The sequence below is a fragment of the Mastomys coucha genome, unplaced genomic scaffold (genome assembly GCF_008632895.1).
Source record: "Mastomys coucha isolate ucsf_1 unplaced genomic scaffold, UCSF_Mcou_1 pScaffold3, whole genome shotgun sequence".
Taxonomy (NCBI): Eukaryota; Metazoa; Chordata; class Mammalia; order Rodentia; family Muridae; genus Mastomys; species Mastomys coucha.
Window position 1 is genome coordinate 61356989 of NW_022196909.1, and position 14130 is coordinate 61371118.

Genomic DNA, 14130 nt, shown 5'->3' on the forward strand with positions numbered 1-14130 from the left:
TTTTTGGTTTTTCGAGACAGGGTTTCTCTGTATAGTCCTGGCTGTCCTGGAACTTACTCTGTAGATCAGGCTGGCCTCGAACTCAGAAATACACCTGCCTCTGCCTCCCACGTGCTGGGATTAAAGGTGTGCGCCACCATGCCCGGCTGCAACTAAGACATTTTAAGTATAAGAGTTTGCATCCTGGCAGGTCTTAGAGAGGCCTACAGTGTTCTCTGTTCCATGTGTCTCACTGCCTAGGAATTAAAGGAGGAGTATTTAATGATGTCTCTAGGAGATTAAGTTACTGGCTGCTGGCTGCACTTACCGACTTCCCAGTTAATAGCTTAAATATCTCTGATGCAGTGCTGCTGGATAGTGACTGCTCAGCCCTGGCTGTGCTTCCAGATTGCATAAAATACAGTCACACCCCACGCCGATTAGATAGACTCAGGGTAAACCTCGGGTTTGTGCCATCTTTTTCTTTCAAAGGATGATGTAATATTTATTATTATTATTTATATATATATATATTTTTTTTTATTTTGGGACAGGGTTTGTCTGTGTAGCCCTAGCTGCTCTGGAACTCACTCTGTAGACCAAGCTACCCTTGAACTCAGAGATTCACCTGCCTCTGCCTCTTGAGTGCTGTGATTAGAGGTGTGAGCCACCAAGTGTCTTGATGTGCCAGGATGTATTGGTACCCAAGGGGGGCCTCCCCCTTCTCAGAGGAGAAGGGAAGGGGGATTGGGTGAAGGAGCCGTGTGAGAGGGGACTGGGAGGAGAAGGGGGGCTGCTATCAGAATGTAAAGTGAGTAAATAAATTAATATGGGGAAAAAGGTGTGTGCCACTATCGTCTAGCTTATTTTATTAAAAATTGCATTTAATTTATAAAACGTGTATTGGGCCAGGCATGGTACACACCTTTAATTCCAATACTCTGGAGGTAGAAGCAGGTAGATCTCTATGAATTTGAAGGCAGTCTGGTCTACAATGCGAGTTCTAGGACAGCTAGGGCTACACGGAGAAATACCTATCTTGAATAAAAAAATGTGTGTCAAGAGCTTATGGAGGTCAGAAGTCAACTTGTAAATGTTGGTTCGCTCCTACCCTGTGAATTCTCAGGATTGAACTCAGGTAGTCAGGCTTGCTAGCAAGTGTCTTTACCTACTGAGCCATCTGGTTGGCCCCAGCATTAATTTTTGAAATCAATGTGTGTGTGGTGATTCAGCCTCTTAGACTTTTTGCGGGGTGGGAGAATTTGAGATGGTCTTTCTAGGAGGTCCTTGCTGTCCTGAAACTTGCTGTGTAAACCAGGCTGGCCTCAGACTCCTGGAGATCCTCCTGCCTCTGCCTCCAGAGTGCTGAGATTCAGGATTTACACCACCACTTGAGGCTATGAATTTGAGTCCATTCTAGGAAACACAGACCTCTTTCAAAACACATGTACAACTCAATGGGTTTTGCTGTAGTTACAAAAGTGTGCAAACAGCTCTGATTCATGAGCTCTCCTAACCACACAAAGAAACCATGGGCACTAACAATCATTCCCTCTTTCTTTGCCTTGTCCTCATCCTGGCAGTCACCAGCCTGTTGAATGGACTCGCAGAATGCATGAAATATACTTATTTTTAAACCTTCACAGGGGAGCTGAAGAGATGGCTCAGTGGTTAAGAACTGACTGCTCTTCCAAAGGTCCTGAGTTTAATTTTCAGCAATCACATGGTGGCTCACAACCATCTGTAATGAGATCTGACACCCTCTTCTGGAGTGTCTGAAGACTCATATACATTAAATAAATAAATAAATAAATAAATAAATAAATAAATAATAAAGCTTCATAGATAATTCCGGAACAGAGAATTACTCTCTCACTTTGAAGCCCAGCCTGGTCTGTCTTACGACCTTCTTGCCTCAGCTTCCCGAGGGCTAGTGTTAGATGCCATGATTAAAGACTCTAACTTTAGTTAGAATTAGTTGAATTATTGAATAAAAATTAAGGGACACTTGTGTCTGAGATCTGGGACCCTAGTGCAGATCTGTAGGAGGGAGAGTGTTCCGAAGCCAAGGGGAATGGCCATAGGTTGCCATGCTTAATGATGGTGGCTTCACCTTTAGAGTAGGTGGCTAGGCCATATGCCCAGAGAGATGCCCTTCCGGGGCTGTTTGAAGGTTGTAATGAGGGGGTTGCCCTTCTGCACCCCCCATTTTCTCCCTACCCAGCTCCCTGCCCTGCCTCATTCATCTCAGGACACTGACCTGTGCTGCTCCTAAGTCGGTCCTCTGTGAGAAAGCCACCCGCTCTCGGAGGGAGAGGTGCAGATGTGGACTCTCAGGCTTGGGTCTTGGACCCCCTTTCTTACAGGTGGCGGGAGGTGTTTTTCAAAGTGAAGAAGACGGTTGGAGAAGCCCCAGATGGGCCAGCTAGTGCCTTCCTGGCTGATACCACCAACACTTCTTTGTACATGGTAAGGCCTTAGGTGGGAGGAAAGCTTCAAAGGGGTAGGGCCCTGTAGAACCTCGGTAGATTTCTTCCTACTTTCACAGGCTGGCACCGCCCTGAGTCATGTTCCACCGCTGCCTTCAGGAAGGTCCCCGCCCTGGGACAGCTTGTCTCCCCCGGGCCTGGAGGCCTTGGTAAATGAGCTGTGTGCTGTCCTGAAGCCTCACCTGCAGCCTGGGTGAGTGAAGCCACCCCAGGCGGTATGATTCCAGGCTATGAGAAGGACCTGCTCAGAGCATCCCTGTAGAAATGCAGGGAAATAACTTCGAGTAGTTTCCCCAGAGTCGGGGATCCACCAGCCAGTCAGGCCACAAGCTACTCACTTACACACGCAGGCTCCCAGGCAGCTGGCTCTGAAGCTGCTTTTCTGCTTGGGGAACCCATAATCCGTCCTGGCCTTTACCACTATGTCCCCCACCCAAGTCCAAATCCAGACCCCTCCTTATGCTCTTCACACTAGACCTATCAATCTAGGCTCCACTGAAGGGGCAGTGGTCTGTGGCTGCAAAATGTTGTCAGTGCTTCTGCCAGAGCACCAGAGATGGCATGAGACAAGGCCTCAGACTGTGGAGACTGCCTGGGCGGGGCTTAGGGAGGCACAGGGGGAGACAGGATGCTTAGGAGATCCTTGTTACTGGGGTCTTAACATTTGGGCAGAACATGGGGGACAGTATCTTTTCTCTAATTGCAGAGGAACATTGCTCACAGGATCCAGCTGTGCGCTTCTGCGGGGTCCCCCAGGCAGCGGGAAGACCACGGCAGTCACGGCTGCGTGCAGCCGCCTCGGGCTCCATTTACTGAAGGTGAAGGCCTCTGGAGTGAGCCCCAGCCACTTCCACTGAGCTCAGATTCTGCCTTTCTCTTCCTCTGTGTCCCCTCATTACCATTTGGCAGCCCAGTAGTCAGGCCAATGTATAGCCCCATGATGCTCAGCTACTCAGAGGTCCCTTCAGGAAGGAGGGGTTTCAAGGCTTCACACTCCAAGCAGTGGATAGGGTAAACAAAAGCCACCTGGCCAGTGGACCTCCTTCACCCATCCCTGCTCACAAAGATGGCCTGTGTCTTTTGATTCCTCCCACCTCTCTGCTTTGGTCAGACTTCTCCCTTGTACAGAGCCGTCTGCTCTCTTCCCCAGGTGCCTTGCTCCAGCCTCTGTGCAGATAGTAGTAGGGCGGTGGAGACAAAGCTACAGGCCACCTTCTCCCGGGCCCGCCGCTGCAGGCCTGCAGTCCTCCTGCTGACAGCTGTGGACCTTCTGGGCCGGGACCGAGATGGGCTGGGTGAGGATGCCCGTGTTGTGGCCACACTGCGCCACTTCCTCCTCGACGAGGACCCTCTCAGCAGGCAGGTTATCAAGGGAAGCCCCCTTTTCAGCCCCCATTCCTCAACTCCTCACACCCTGCTAGCTTCTCAGAAATGTCAGCCTACCCATCCTTGTGGCCAATTCTTAGGAGTGTCCAGAGGTAGGAGGGTGCGGTCTAGCATTTTGCAGGAAACAGCTTCCCATGTGAAGCAGAGTCTCTGTTAATGGTATCCCCACCGTCAAGGGATAATGGTGCAATTCTGGATGATGCTCCTCCCTACCCAGTCTTAACACCAGCCCTCCCCACTCCTGCATACAAAACTCAGGAGCTGCCGGCCATGTTCTTACATCTTGTCCACTTCCCTGTCTGCAGGTGCCCTCCTCTCATGGTGGTGGCTACCACAAGCCGTGTCCAGGACCTGCCCACCGATGTGCAGACAGCATTTCCTCATGAGCTGGAGGTGCCAGTGCTGTCCGAGGATCAGCGGCTCAGTGTCCTGCAGGCCCTCACTGCCCACCTGCCCTTGGGCCAGGAGGTTAACCTGTCCCAGCTGGCACGGCGCTGTGCAGTGAGTATCGGCACAGGTCCTTGTCCTTGACTGAGAGATCACAGGTTCCCTGTCACACAGGACCTTGTTTCTGCTGCCCATGAGATTGGAAACCACCAAAGCCTCTGCTCCAGCTAGAGATCAGACCTGGCTTCTGCGTCCTATGCCCTACCCATGTGTCCTTTTGTCTAACTCCCTAGGGCTTTGTGGTAGGGGATCTCTATGCCCTTCTAACCCATACCTGCCGGGCAGCCTGCACCAGGATCAAAGCATCAGGGTAAGACAGACTCATCACAGGTGGCTGGGAGGGTGGGGAGAAGGCAGTGGAGCCCTGGTGGGGGAGAGGAGGGTCTATTTTTTTGTTTTTGTTTTTTTGTTTGTTTGTTTTTGTTTTTGCTTTAACCCATAGCCTGGTTGGCCTGGTCTTCTTTTATCCTTAAGGTAGGGACTCACTGTGTAGTGTTGCTGGCCTGCACTCACTGTGTAGACCAAGCTAGTCTTGAACTCATAGAGATCACCTGCCTCTGCCGCATGAGTGCTGGGATCAAAGGCATGGCCTGGAACTCTTAAAGATCTCCAGCTCAACCTCCCGGTGCTGGGGCTATGGCTGTAGGCCCAGCCCATGTTTATCTTTGTAGTTTGGCAGGTGGCTTGAGTGAGGAGGATGAGGGGGAGCTGTGTGCAGCTGGCTTTCCCCTGCTGGCCGAGGACTTCGGGCAGGCATTAGATCAACTGCAAACAGCTCATTCCCAAGCTGTGGGAGCACCCAAGGTGAGCATCCTGGTCCTTGGAGGTGGGGCAAGAGCTCTGTCTCCTGGCATGTCCCTAACCGCCAGTCTATCTTCTAGATCCCTTCAGTGTCCTGGCACGATGTGGGTGGGCTGCAGGATGTGAAGAAAGAGATCCTGGAGACCATTCAGCTGCCTCTGGAACACCCTGAGCTGCTAAGCCTGGGCCTGAGACGGTCTGGCCTCCTGCTGCATGGGCCCCCAGGCACTGGCAAGACTCTGCTGGCCAAGGCAGTGGCTACTGAGTGCAGCCTCACCTTCCTCAGGTTGGCAGGGTTGGGAAGGGATGTAGGAGGCAGGGAGCTGGGGCAGGTGAGGGGCAGGGGGAGGGAAGGAGAGGACAGCAGTGTTTGTGCATGTCTGATGGGTCTCACTCGCCCATTCTACTGCTCAGTGTAAAGGGACCGGAGCTCATCAACATGTATGTGGGCCAAAGTGAAGAGAATGTCCGGGAAGGTGAGTGAGCAGGGAGAGGAGAGCCTCAGACCCTTCCCCAGCTCCAATGGCCTTGTGCGGCCATCTTCCCCAGCTGCTGCTCATCGTCAGCCCAGTGGGTAATTGCCTGGGCAGAACCACCAGGCCCATTTGCCATCCTTCTCCCCTGACTTCAAGCTCCTTGACACCACTCTCCTGCGAGCCTTTTTCTCAGTGTTTGCCAGGGCCAGGGCTGCTGCTCCATGCATCATCTTCTTTGATGAACTGGACTCCTTAGCTCCAAGCCGAGGACGGAGTGGAGATTCTGGAGGAGTGATGGACAGGTCAGGGGGGTTCTGCGAGAGAATGGAGTCTGGGATCCAGATGGGTGGGATGTGAAATAGATCTTATTCGTATCTATCTCTGGAGTCACATCACTCTCCAGGTTCGTGCTGTTTTGGTTCAGAGCTAGAAGGGCAGCTAAAAAGGACTGGGGAACTTTGAGGAGGCCCACATGTGTGGAGAGGGAATGAGGCAGAGCTCAGCAGACCTTGTTGAAGCAGCCTTCAGAGGGAAGCACGGTTGGTCTGAGGGCATAGCAGGGACTCTCCCACCTTGGCCTCCTCCCTCCCGTACAGAGTTGTGTCTCAGCTCTTAGCGGAGCTGGACGGGCTTCACAGCACTCAGGATGTGTTTGTGATCGGAGCCACTAACAGACCAGACCTCCTGGATCCTGCCCTTCTGCGGCCTGGCAGGTGGGCACCCTGGACCTCTCTCCTCCATGAGGCTCTTTTGCTCCTTAACCTCTACCCTGCGCATCCTTCACCTCTCATGGGTGGCAGCCCTGACACTTCCTGTCTCTGTCTCTCTGAAGATTTGACAAGCTGGTGTTTGTAGGGGCAAGTGAGGACCGGGCCTCCCAGCTTCGTGTTCTGAGCGCCATCACACGAAAGTATGCTTTGTCGGAGAGCTGGGGCGGGGCCTTAGGATGCTTAGGGGATGTGTGCCAGTCAGTGTGGCTTCTGAGGGAGGAGGCAAGGCCCGCTTTAACATTCCTGGTATGGGTGTGACAGGTTCAAGCTGGAGGCCTCTGTGAGCCTGATGAATGTGCTGGATTGCTGCCCACCCCAGCTGACCGGTGCAGACCTCTATTCTCTCTGCTCTGACGCCATGATGACTGCCCTCAAACGTAGGGTTCGAGACCTAGAGGAAGGTGAGCCCACCTGCCAGCCCTAGATGGGAACCAAGAAGCTAGGGGAAACAGTCCTGGCTCTGAAAGTCAGAGGAACGGCTGAGCAGGAGCACCTCCCCAGGACTCTCCTGCCTAGGCATAGACCACAGCCTCTTCTTCAGCTAGGACTGGGGCTCTGGCCTTACTCCTCCTTGTCACCCCTCAGGGCTAGAGCTGCGGAGCTCAACACTGTTGCTCACCATGGAGGACCTGTTGCAGGCCGCGGCCCGGCTGCAGCCCTCAGTCAGTGAGCAGGAGCTGCTGCGTTACAAGCGCATCCAATGCAAGTTTGCCGCCTGCTAGGAGCTGCCTGCCATCCGTCTGCATCTGCCCCCTGGTTGAAGGTACCTGCCACCTGTCACCTGAAGGCTGCCGCCTCCCAGAGATCCCTTGTGAGCCCTAGTGGGGGGCCTTGTGTTCAGGAGAAGAGGAAGGACTTGGTAGCCTGGGATCTGTGTTGAGGCACCATTTCTGGGACAGAAAATAAAGTGCATGCTGCCCCCTGCTGGTCTTGTGAGAGGTTGCGGTACAAAAGGAAAGGTCATGGGAGGAGTAAGGTTGGGGGGGGGGCGGGAGAGATGGACACCACAAGAACGTGTTACTTCTGAAAGACACACAAGGCACAGGGATTGGACAAGGCAGACTGTATTGTTGACTCCCTGTTTGCCTGACCCCCACGTCTCTGCACCCAGCTGCAATGTCTGCATTAGGGGATGGTCTTAGGGTAGGGCCACTGCCTGGGCAGGGGGCTTCTGGGAGCCAAAAGCCAAACTCAGTCTGTCTTCTTGAGCACGTGGATGAAGTAGCAGGGAATGTAGGCCTGGCCAGGCAAGTAAGGCTTGAAGTCACCCAGGACGCTGTGCTGGCACCTGCCCCCAAAGGCTGCTTGGACCAGCTCCGTGAAAGACGCCAAACAGTGTGGGTAGTAAGAGAGCCGGAACTTACTGCAACAGGGCCCCAGCCAAATATGAGGGCATCTGGCCTCAGGTCTCCCCACCACCACCTCCTCTCTCCTGCCAAACCACGCCATACCTGAAGCCAGGAGAGCCATCTGTGCCAGCGCCTGGCACCTGCACTGTATAGTCCAGCGTCACCATGTGGGCTTTGTTGTTCACTGTCAGCACTGACGTCGTGATGTCCTGGGTCAGGTCACTCTGAGGGCATCAGCTGCATTAGCTTCCATAAGCCACCATGGGACCTCTCGCCCTCCAGCTCCCACTCCCACTGGGGAGCAACCCAACCTTATAGTAGATGTTCTTCCCTGGAGGCGCACAGCCTGTGCTGAGGATGTGGTCGTAGTTGCGGTGGTCGATAACCAGCAGGCCCCCGGGCCGCACCATGCTTGCAATGTTCTTTAGCGCCAGCCGGTGCTCGCTCTGATCACCTGCGTGCCAGGCAGGGCCACAGACACCATCTGCTTGGGCCTCCAGTACTCTCCCTCCCGTCTCCCTCCCAAATGCCAGCACTAAAGAAGACAGGCAAAAGGCAGGTCTGCCCCATCAAAGCAGCCAGCCAGCCGTCTACGAAGCTGGGGAGCTCAGGTCCCTAGCCACAGCCGCCAGCTTACCTTTGCAGTCTGGCAAGTGAGCGAAGCTGTTCCCAAGGCAGATGACAGCATCAAAGCCATCTCCCGACAGCACATCTCTGTCCAGAGTCAGCCAGTTGGCTTCTTCAATGACTGGAGGCCAGGAAAGGTGTTCAGAATTACAGCACTGCACAGCAGCAACCACCTCCACCCAGAGACACACGGGGATTCATTAGGGACGTGGAGGGTGAAATAGGAGTCAGTGTTGGAAAAGCCAGCTCTCCACTAAAGAGTTTTTGTAGGGAGGAGAGACAGGATGCAGTAGACAGTTAAAAGTAGCTCCGCAGGGCCCAGTGTATTGGCATACACCTCTAAACCCTGCTGGACAGAAAGCTGAGACAGGAGAATCACTTGAGCCTAGCCTAGCCAGACCAGGCAACATGGGAAAAACATAAAAAATGCTGGCAGTGCAGCTCAGTGGTCAAGTGTCTACTTGGCATGCCCAAGTTTAATCCCTAGCACCAAAAATACAACAAATTTGCTCTTACCACTGGAATCCTACTCTGATGCCAAAGCCTTCCTTTTTAGGAAGATGACAGGAACAGCAGGAAAACCAGCCAGCCTGCCCACATGAAAGAGCCAGGGCAAAAAGAGTGACCCTGGAGGTGCATGCCTGGGGGGCCCGTTGGATGACTTACCCCACTTGTCAAAGGCTGGCTCCCTCCTCCGGTTCCAGCGCTCCTTAAGAGCATATTTCAGCATCTTGTCACTGGCGTCCACGCTTGTCACACTGAAGCCCTCTTCCACCAGCATGATCGAGTCCACTCTGGATGAGGTCAGAGACGGGGGACTAGAGGACCAGTCGGAGGAGCCTGGGAGGCCAAATGTGCATGACGTTTCCCCAAACATAACATCCCAGAGTCCGTTTCTCTGCTTCCTGTCCCAGGCCATCTGACCTTAGATGGCCCATTAAGAATATTCCTTATCAGGTAGCAAAAAAAAATTTGAAAGAATTTTAGCCTGTTTAAATGCTAGGAACCTAAAACCTGGCTTCTGCTAGAGCCGAAGGGGCTCTTAGTAGTTGGACCATCTCACCGGTTCAACGTTTAAAAAAAAGAAAGAAAAAAACCATAACCAGGCATTCTACAAATGTACATTTGAGAAACTGGCACGCTGGTGCTCCTGGAAATTAACTCAGTCAGAGGTGTCCGTATGTGTCCTGTGTGGAGTTGGGGTTGTGGGCAGCCACTATCGTGGTCTGTACCCTCTCCATCAAATGGGGGCCTTTTACCTCTTGGAAATGAGTTTCTTTAGTACTGGGTGGAGAAAAGTACTGCTTACCTCATGGGATTTGGTTACAGTTTGCAACACCTGTACCCAGACTCTGGCACAGCACTTGGCTGTGCAAACGAGCCACAAATGTTCGTTTCACACTACCAGAGGCCATCACAGGAAGAACAACGCCGGAGCCAAGGATCCAGCTTGACCCAAAGCTCGGCTTTTGCTCTGTCCCATCAGCCCTTCTCTGCTCACACCCTGAGTCTCCTGGCCCCCTCCCCACACTGGCTTGGCAGATGTTCTCCCTGTGCCCATACTACCCGGATGAGTGAGGACTCTTGACCCCCTACTACTGCCTGCCAGGCTCCAGCATGCAGAGGCTGCCCAGACTGGCCTTCCTGAGGTGCAGCGGTCTTAGTTAGGCAGGCCAGCTCGTTTGGACTCACCCTGTGCCACAGGCCACGTCCAGCACCCGGTGGCAACCGTGCTTGCGAAGCAGCCCAAGCAACCACGCCTTGTACTCTGCAGTACGGCTTCGGGTGTCCCCGATGTACAGCTGCCACACACGTGCAGCCTCCCCATCCGCATACTGGTCCGGGAGCCCTTCGGCCGCTACCCCCAAGGAGCGGGTACGGTACACGCTGTCCACCATCCTGGCCGGCGCCTGGTTCTCAGGCCACAACACGAACTCCGCACTTATATTCCTCTGGTAGGCGGCCCCACCTGGCCAATGGCAGGTGAGCGCAGGGACACGCCCCTGCTGGGCCCGGAGCCAGGCAGGCTGCCCACGCAGTGAGAATGGCTCAGCGCAGCAATCCTGGACCTGGCTTTCCCGTAGTAAGATAGGTCAGATAGGAATCACCAGGGTGGCCGGGAGGAACTAACAAAGTAAAGCAATGAGAGACCACTCCACCCCTACCCAAGTAGGAAAGAGAAGACTTTGAAATCCACCCAAAGCAGAATTAGACCATGCTCAGCATAGTATGGTGTCTACATATCGCTACATATCACTTACTGGAGGGAACACTCCACTGAAGAGAGCCACCGTGTCGGGACATTGTGAACAGTCTTTGAGAAAGATGCCGAACTGAACTGCCCGTCCAAGTACAAGAGAACACTTAGAGATAGGCGTGCATCTCTCATCTCTCTAGGTGATAGCATCAGGCTCATCCCCTCCACCTCACTAGCCAGGAGCCTCCTAAGGTAGTGTGGACCTTCCAGTCCATGGGCTGTAAACTCTGCACTCTCCTAAAGGTTGACTGTAGCAAGCTTGAGAGGAGGATTATTTGTGCTCAAGAACTGGAGGACAAGCTGGGAAACATAACAAGCCTCCTATCTGCTTTCCACAGGGGTGCCTAAAGGGAGTGAAGGTGCCCAGGCCCCCAGTGCTGGCTAGCATAACTCAATGGGTCAGTTTGGTTTATCCACTCACCCTTTTTGCCCTACCAAAGACAAGATGCCAGCAGGGCTAAAGTAGGTTCTGGAAGATATGTGCAGGCAAAGACTCAGATGGGGAGAAAAGCCTTCCCCACCTACCCGTACACTTCCAACTCTGTAGGTTAGTTACATCGAGAGGAGAAAGGAGCGTCCCTCCTTAAGGCTTTCCAACTAGGGAGAACCCTGGAGATGGAAGAACGCCCATAGCTGTGTGGCTTAACTCTTTTGTAACGTGTATGGTTGTTTTGACTTCATAGATGTCAGTGTGAGTCTGGTGCCCATGGAGACCACAACAGAGCATCAGATACCCTGAAACTGGAGTTACAGTTGTAAGCCACTGTGTAGGTGCTGGGGATATTGAACCCTACAGAGGAGCAAGTGTTTTTGCTTGTTTGTTTGTTTTGTTTTTGTTTGACAGGGTTTCTCTGTGTAGCCCTGGCTGTCCTGGAATTCACTCTGTAGACCAGGATGGCCTCAAACTCAAAGATCTGACTGCCTCTGCCTCCAGAGTACTATAACTAAAGGCATACGCCACTACCCTAGCTGCAGACAGGGCTCTTAATGGCTGACCTATCTCTCCAGCCCACAGTTTTTACTTTTGTTAGCACAGAGCCAGTCTCAAATGGTTCTGTCCAGGCTCCATTCTTGGAGACTCAATATCCCTACACACAGGTCTCTTGACACTAGACTCAGGCAGAGTGTCAAGGCTGAGTGTGATGGTGCAAGTCTAGTACTTGGGAGCTGAGGACAGAAAAGCTGGAGTTCAAGGTTATTTTAGGCTACATAGAGTTCAAGGCAAATTCGGGCTACATCAGTCCCTGTGGAGGCAAAGAGCAGAGAGGAGAAATTGTATTTGGGAATTTCAAGTAAATCCAATGCTATGTATCAAAACCTTTCAAAACCTATCACTCTTAGAATTTTTTCAAATCTCATCTGAACATCTTAAGTGGTATCTTTTCATTTATTTACTTAGGTTTTAAAAATTGGAGAACCAGGTGTGGTGATGCATTTTGTTGTTGTTGTTGTTGTTGTTTGAGACAAGGTTTCTCTGTATAGTCTTGGCTGGCCTTGAACTCACAAGGCCTGCTTCTGCCTCCTGAGTGCTGGGATTACAGACAAAGCACCGCCACCCAGCTAAATGCACATCTTTAATCCCAGCACTCAGAAGGCAGAGGCAGGTGCATCTCTGTGAGTTCCAGGACAGCAAGGGCAATGTAGAAACTTTGACTTAAAAAGCAGCAGCAGCAACGACATGTATGTATGTTCAGAGAAAGCCCATGAGACCCAGTTCTCTCCTTCTACCGTGTTGGTTCCAGAATTCACATTCAGGTCATAGGCTTGGCTTTTGAAGCATCTTGCCGACCTGTTTGTTGTCTTAGACCAGTGGTCCCCAACCTCTAATACTGTGATACCTTAGGATACAGTCCCTCCTGGTGCGGTGACCCCCAGCTATAAACTATCCCGTTGCTACCTCAAGCCTGTAACTTTGCTACTGTTATGAATCATGTAAATATCTGATGTGCAAGATTTTGATACATGACCCAAAGGGGTTGTGACACACAGGTTGAGAGCCACTGTTTAGACAGTCTTATGTAGCTCTGGCCGTCCTGGTACTATAAGATCTAGTTTTGAAAGCAAGCCTCTTACCTCAGCTCCCAGGAGGCTGGGGTTATAGGTATGAGCCACTCTACCCAGCTTAAATATCCGTGATAGACTCCTGGCATACATGTACTGTCTCAACTATGAAGGAAGCTGAGGCAAGAAATTATGTAAGCTCAGGAGTTCAAAGGCCAGCCGCTACGACGGGGTGAGAACCACCCAAAAATCAAGGGAAGGAAGAGTAATTAACCTGGGCATGCTGGGTATGTTGACAGACCAGGGCAGGAGGAATTCCACAACTTCTGAAGTACTGTTGGCCTCATGTTAAGTTCCAGGCTAGCCTAGACTACTGAGTGAGATACTGCCTCAAAACAAGAACCATCTTCTCAAACGGAAGCAGCACCCTACAGACTCTAAGAAAGCAGAAGTGGGCGCCTCTGTGAGGCCCAGTTAAATGTCTATGTGAGGGTAGGAAGGATGTTTGTGATGTTGGGGATGAGGATGTTGCTGGACCCCGTCTCAGACTTATAAGTGCTGAGCGCTGTACCACTGAGCTCTACCTCCCTCGGCTAGACTTTTTGTTGTTGTTGTTTTTTAATTCTCTTCTTTACATAGGGTCTGGGTCTGGTAGGTAGGGTCCTACATAGGTCTGAAACTCCAAGCAATCCTGCTTCAGCCTCCTAAACGATAGGATTACAGGTGTATAACTTTAAAACTGGATACAATTTTTTTCTTTGTTTTTGGAGGAGGGCAAGGTCTCTCTGTAGCTGGTTGGCCTAGAACTTGTATATAGACCAGGCTGATGTTGAACTTGCAGCAATCCTCCTGCCTCTGCCTGCAGCAACCCTCTTGTCTCTGCCTAAATGCTAAAATGATGCACAGCCACACCCAACTAAAAATGCAATCTTCGCCAGGCGGTGGTGGCGCACACCTTCAATCCCAGCACTTGGGAGGCAGAGGCAGGCGGATTTCTGAGTTCGAGGCCAGCCTGGTCTACAGAGTGAGTTCCAGCCAGGGCTACACAGAGAAACCCTGTCTCAAAAAACAAAAACAAACAAACACACAAACAAAAAAGAATGCAATCTTCACAAAAAGCAATCTGTTATTTACCTTAAGCTAAAAGAAAATATTTATCTGGCTGGTTGACGTGCTGAGAGCAAAGCTGTTTACCAACAACTTGAGAGGAAGACATGGAACCTGAGGCAGATATATATGGTGGTGCACACCTGAGGGTGAGAAAAATGTAGTAATAACTCAATGGTAGGGAAACAACCCACTGAGCCATCTTAATGGCCAATTTTGTCTTGAACCATGGTCACACTACGTAGTCCAAGCTAGCCTGTGCTGAGGATTACAGATGTCACCCACCACGCCAGACCTACTTTGGAGTTTTCTAGCTATGCAGCCATGGCTTGTCCTTGCCTGGGCATACAAAAGGATTGAGTGGATAATCTGAAAGTTTGGGATACACTTTCATTTTCCCTGTCATCTCCATCTCTCTTCCTCCCTCCCTTCCTCCCTCCC

At 51.8% G+C, this 14130-nt stretch overlaps 2 protein-coding genes across 3 annotated transcripts in view; one reads left to right on the forward strand and one right to left on the reverse strand.

The window, feature by feature from the left end:
- The window catches only part of Pex6 (peroxisomal biogenesis factor 6), a 13767-nt gene extending 6495 nt beyond the window's left edge, over positions 1-7272 (forward strand). For both annotated transcript variants that reach the window (XM_031348762.1, XM_031348761.1), the window contains 14 exons: positions 2346-2448; positions 2528-2661; positions 3175-3286; positions 3619-3827; positions 4160-4355; positions 4535-4611; positions 4973-5105; positions 5183-5388; positions 5517-5578; positions 5772-5880; positions 6175-6291; positions 6411-6488; positions 6610-6749; positions 6934-7272. In XM_031348762.1, the coding sequence (XP_031204622.1) occupies positions 2346-2448; positions 2528-2661; positions 3175-3286; positions 3619-3827; positions 4160-4355; positions 4535-4611; positions 4973-5105; positions 5183-5388; positions 5517-5578; positions 5772-5880; positions 6175-6291; positions 6411-6488; positions 6610-6749; positions 6934-7070 (1813 nt within the window). In that variant the 3' untranslated portion in view covers positions 7071-7272. The remainder of the gene's footprint in view (positions 1-2345; positions 2449-2527; positions 2662-3174; positions 3287-3618; positions 3828-4159; positions 4356-4534; positions 4612-4972; positions 5106-5182; positions 5389-5516; positions 5579-5771; positions 5881-6174; positions 6292-6410; positions 6489-6609; positions 6750-6933) is intronic.
- A 124-nt stretch (positions 7273-7396) lies between these two features.
- On the reverse strand, positions 7397-10283 carry Gnmt (glycine N-methyltransferase). The gene is made up of 6 exons (XM_031348765.1): positions 10017-10283; positions 8991-9118; positions 8335-8445; positions 8009-8151; positions 7800-7921; positions 7397-7711 (listed from the first exon to the last, which is right to left on the reverse strand). The coding sequence occupies exons 1-6, from the start codon at positions 10220-10222 to the stop codon at positions 7540-7542; spliced, it is 882 nt and encodes a 293-aa protein (XP_031204625.1). The 5' UTR covers positions 10223-10283; the 3' UTR covers positions 7397-7539.
- Positions 10284-14130: the final 3847 nt, after the last annotated feature.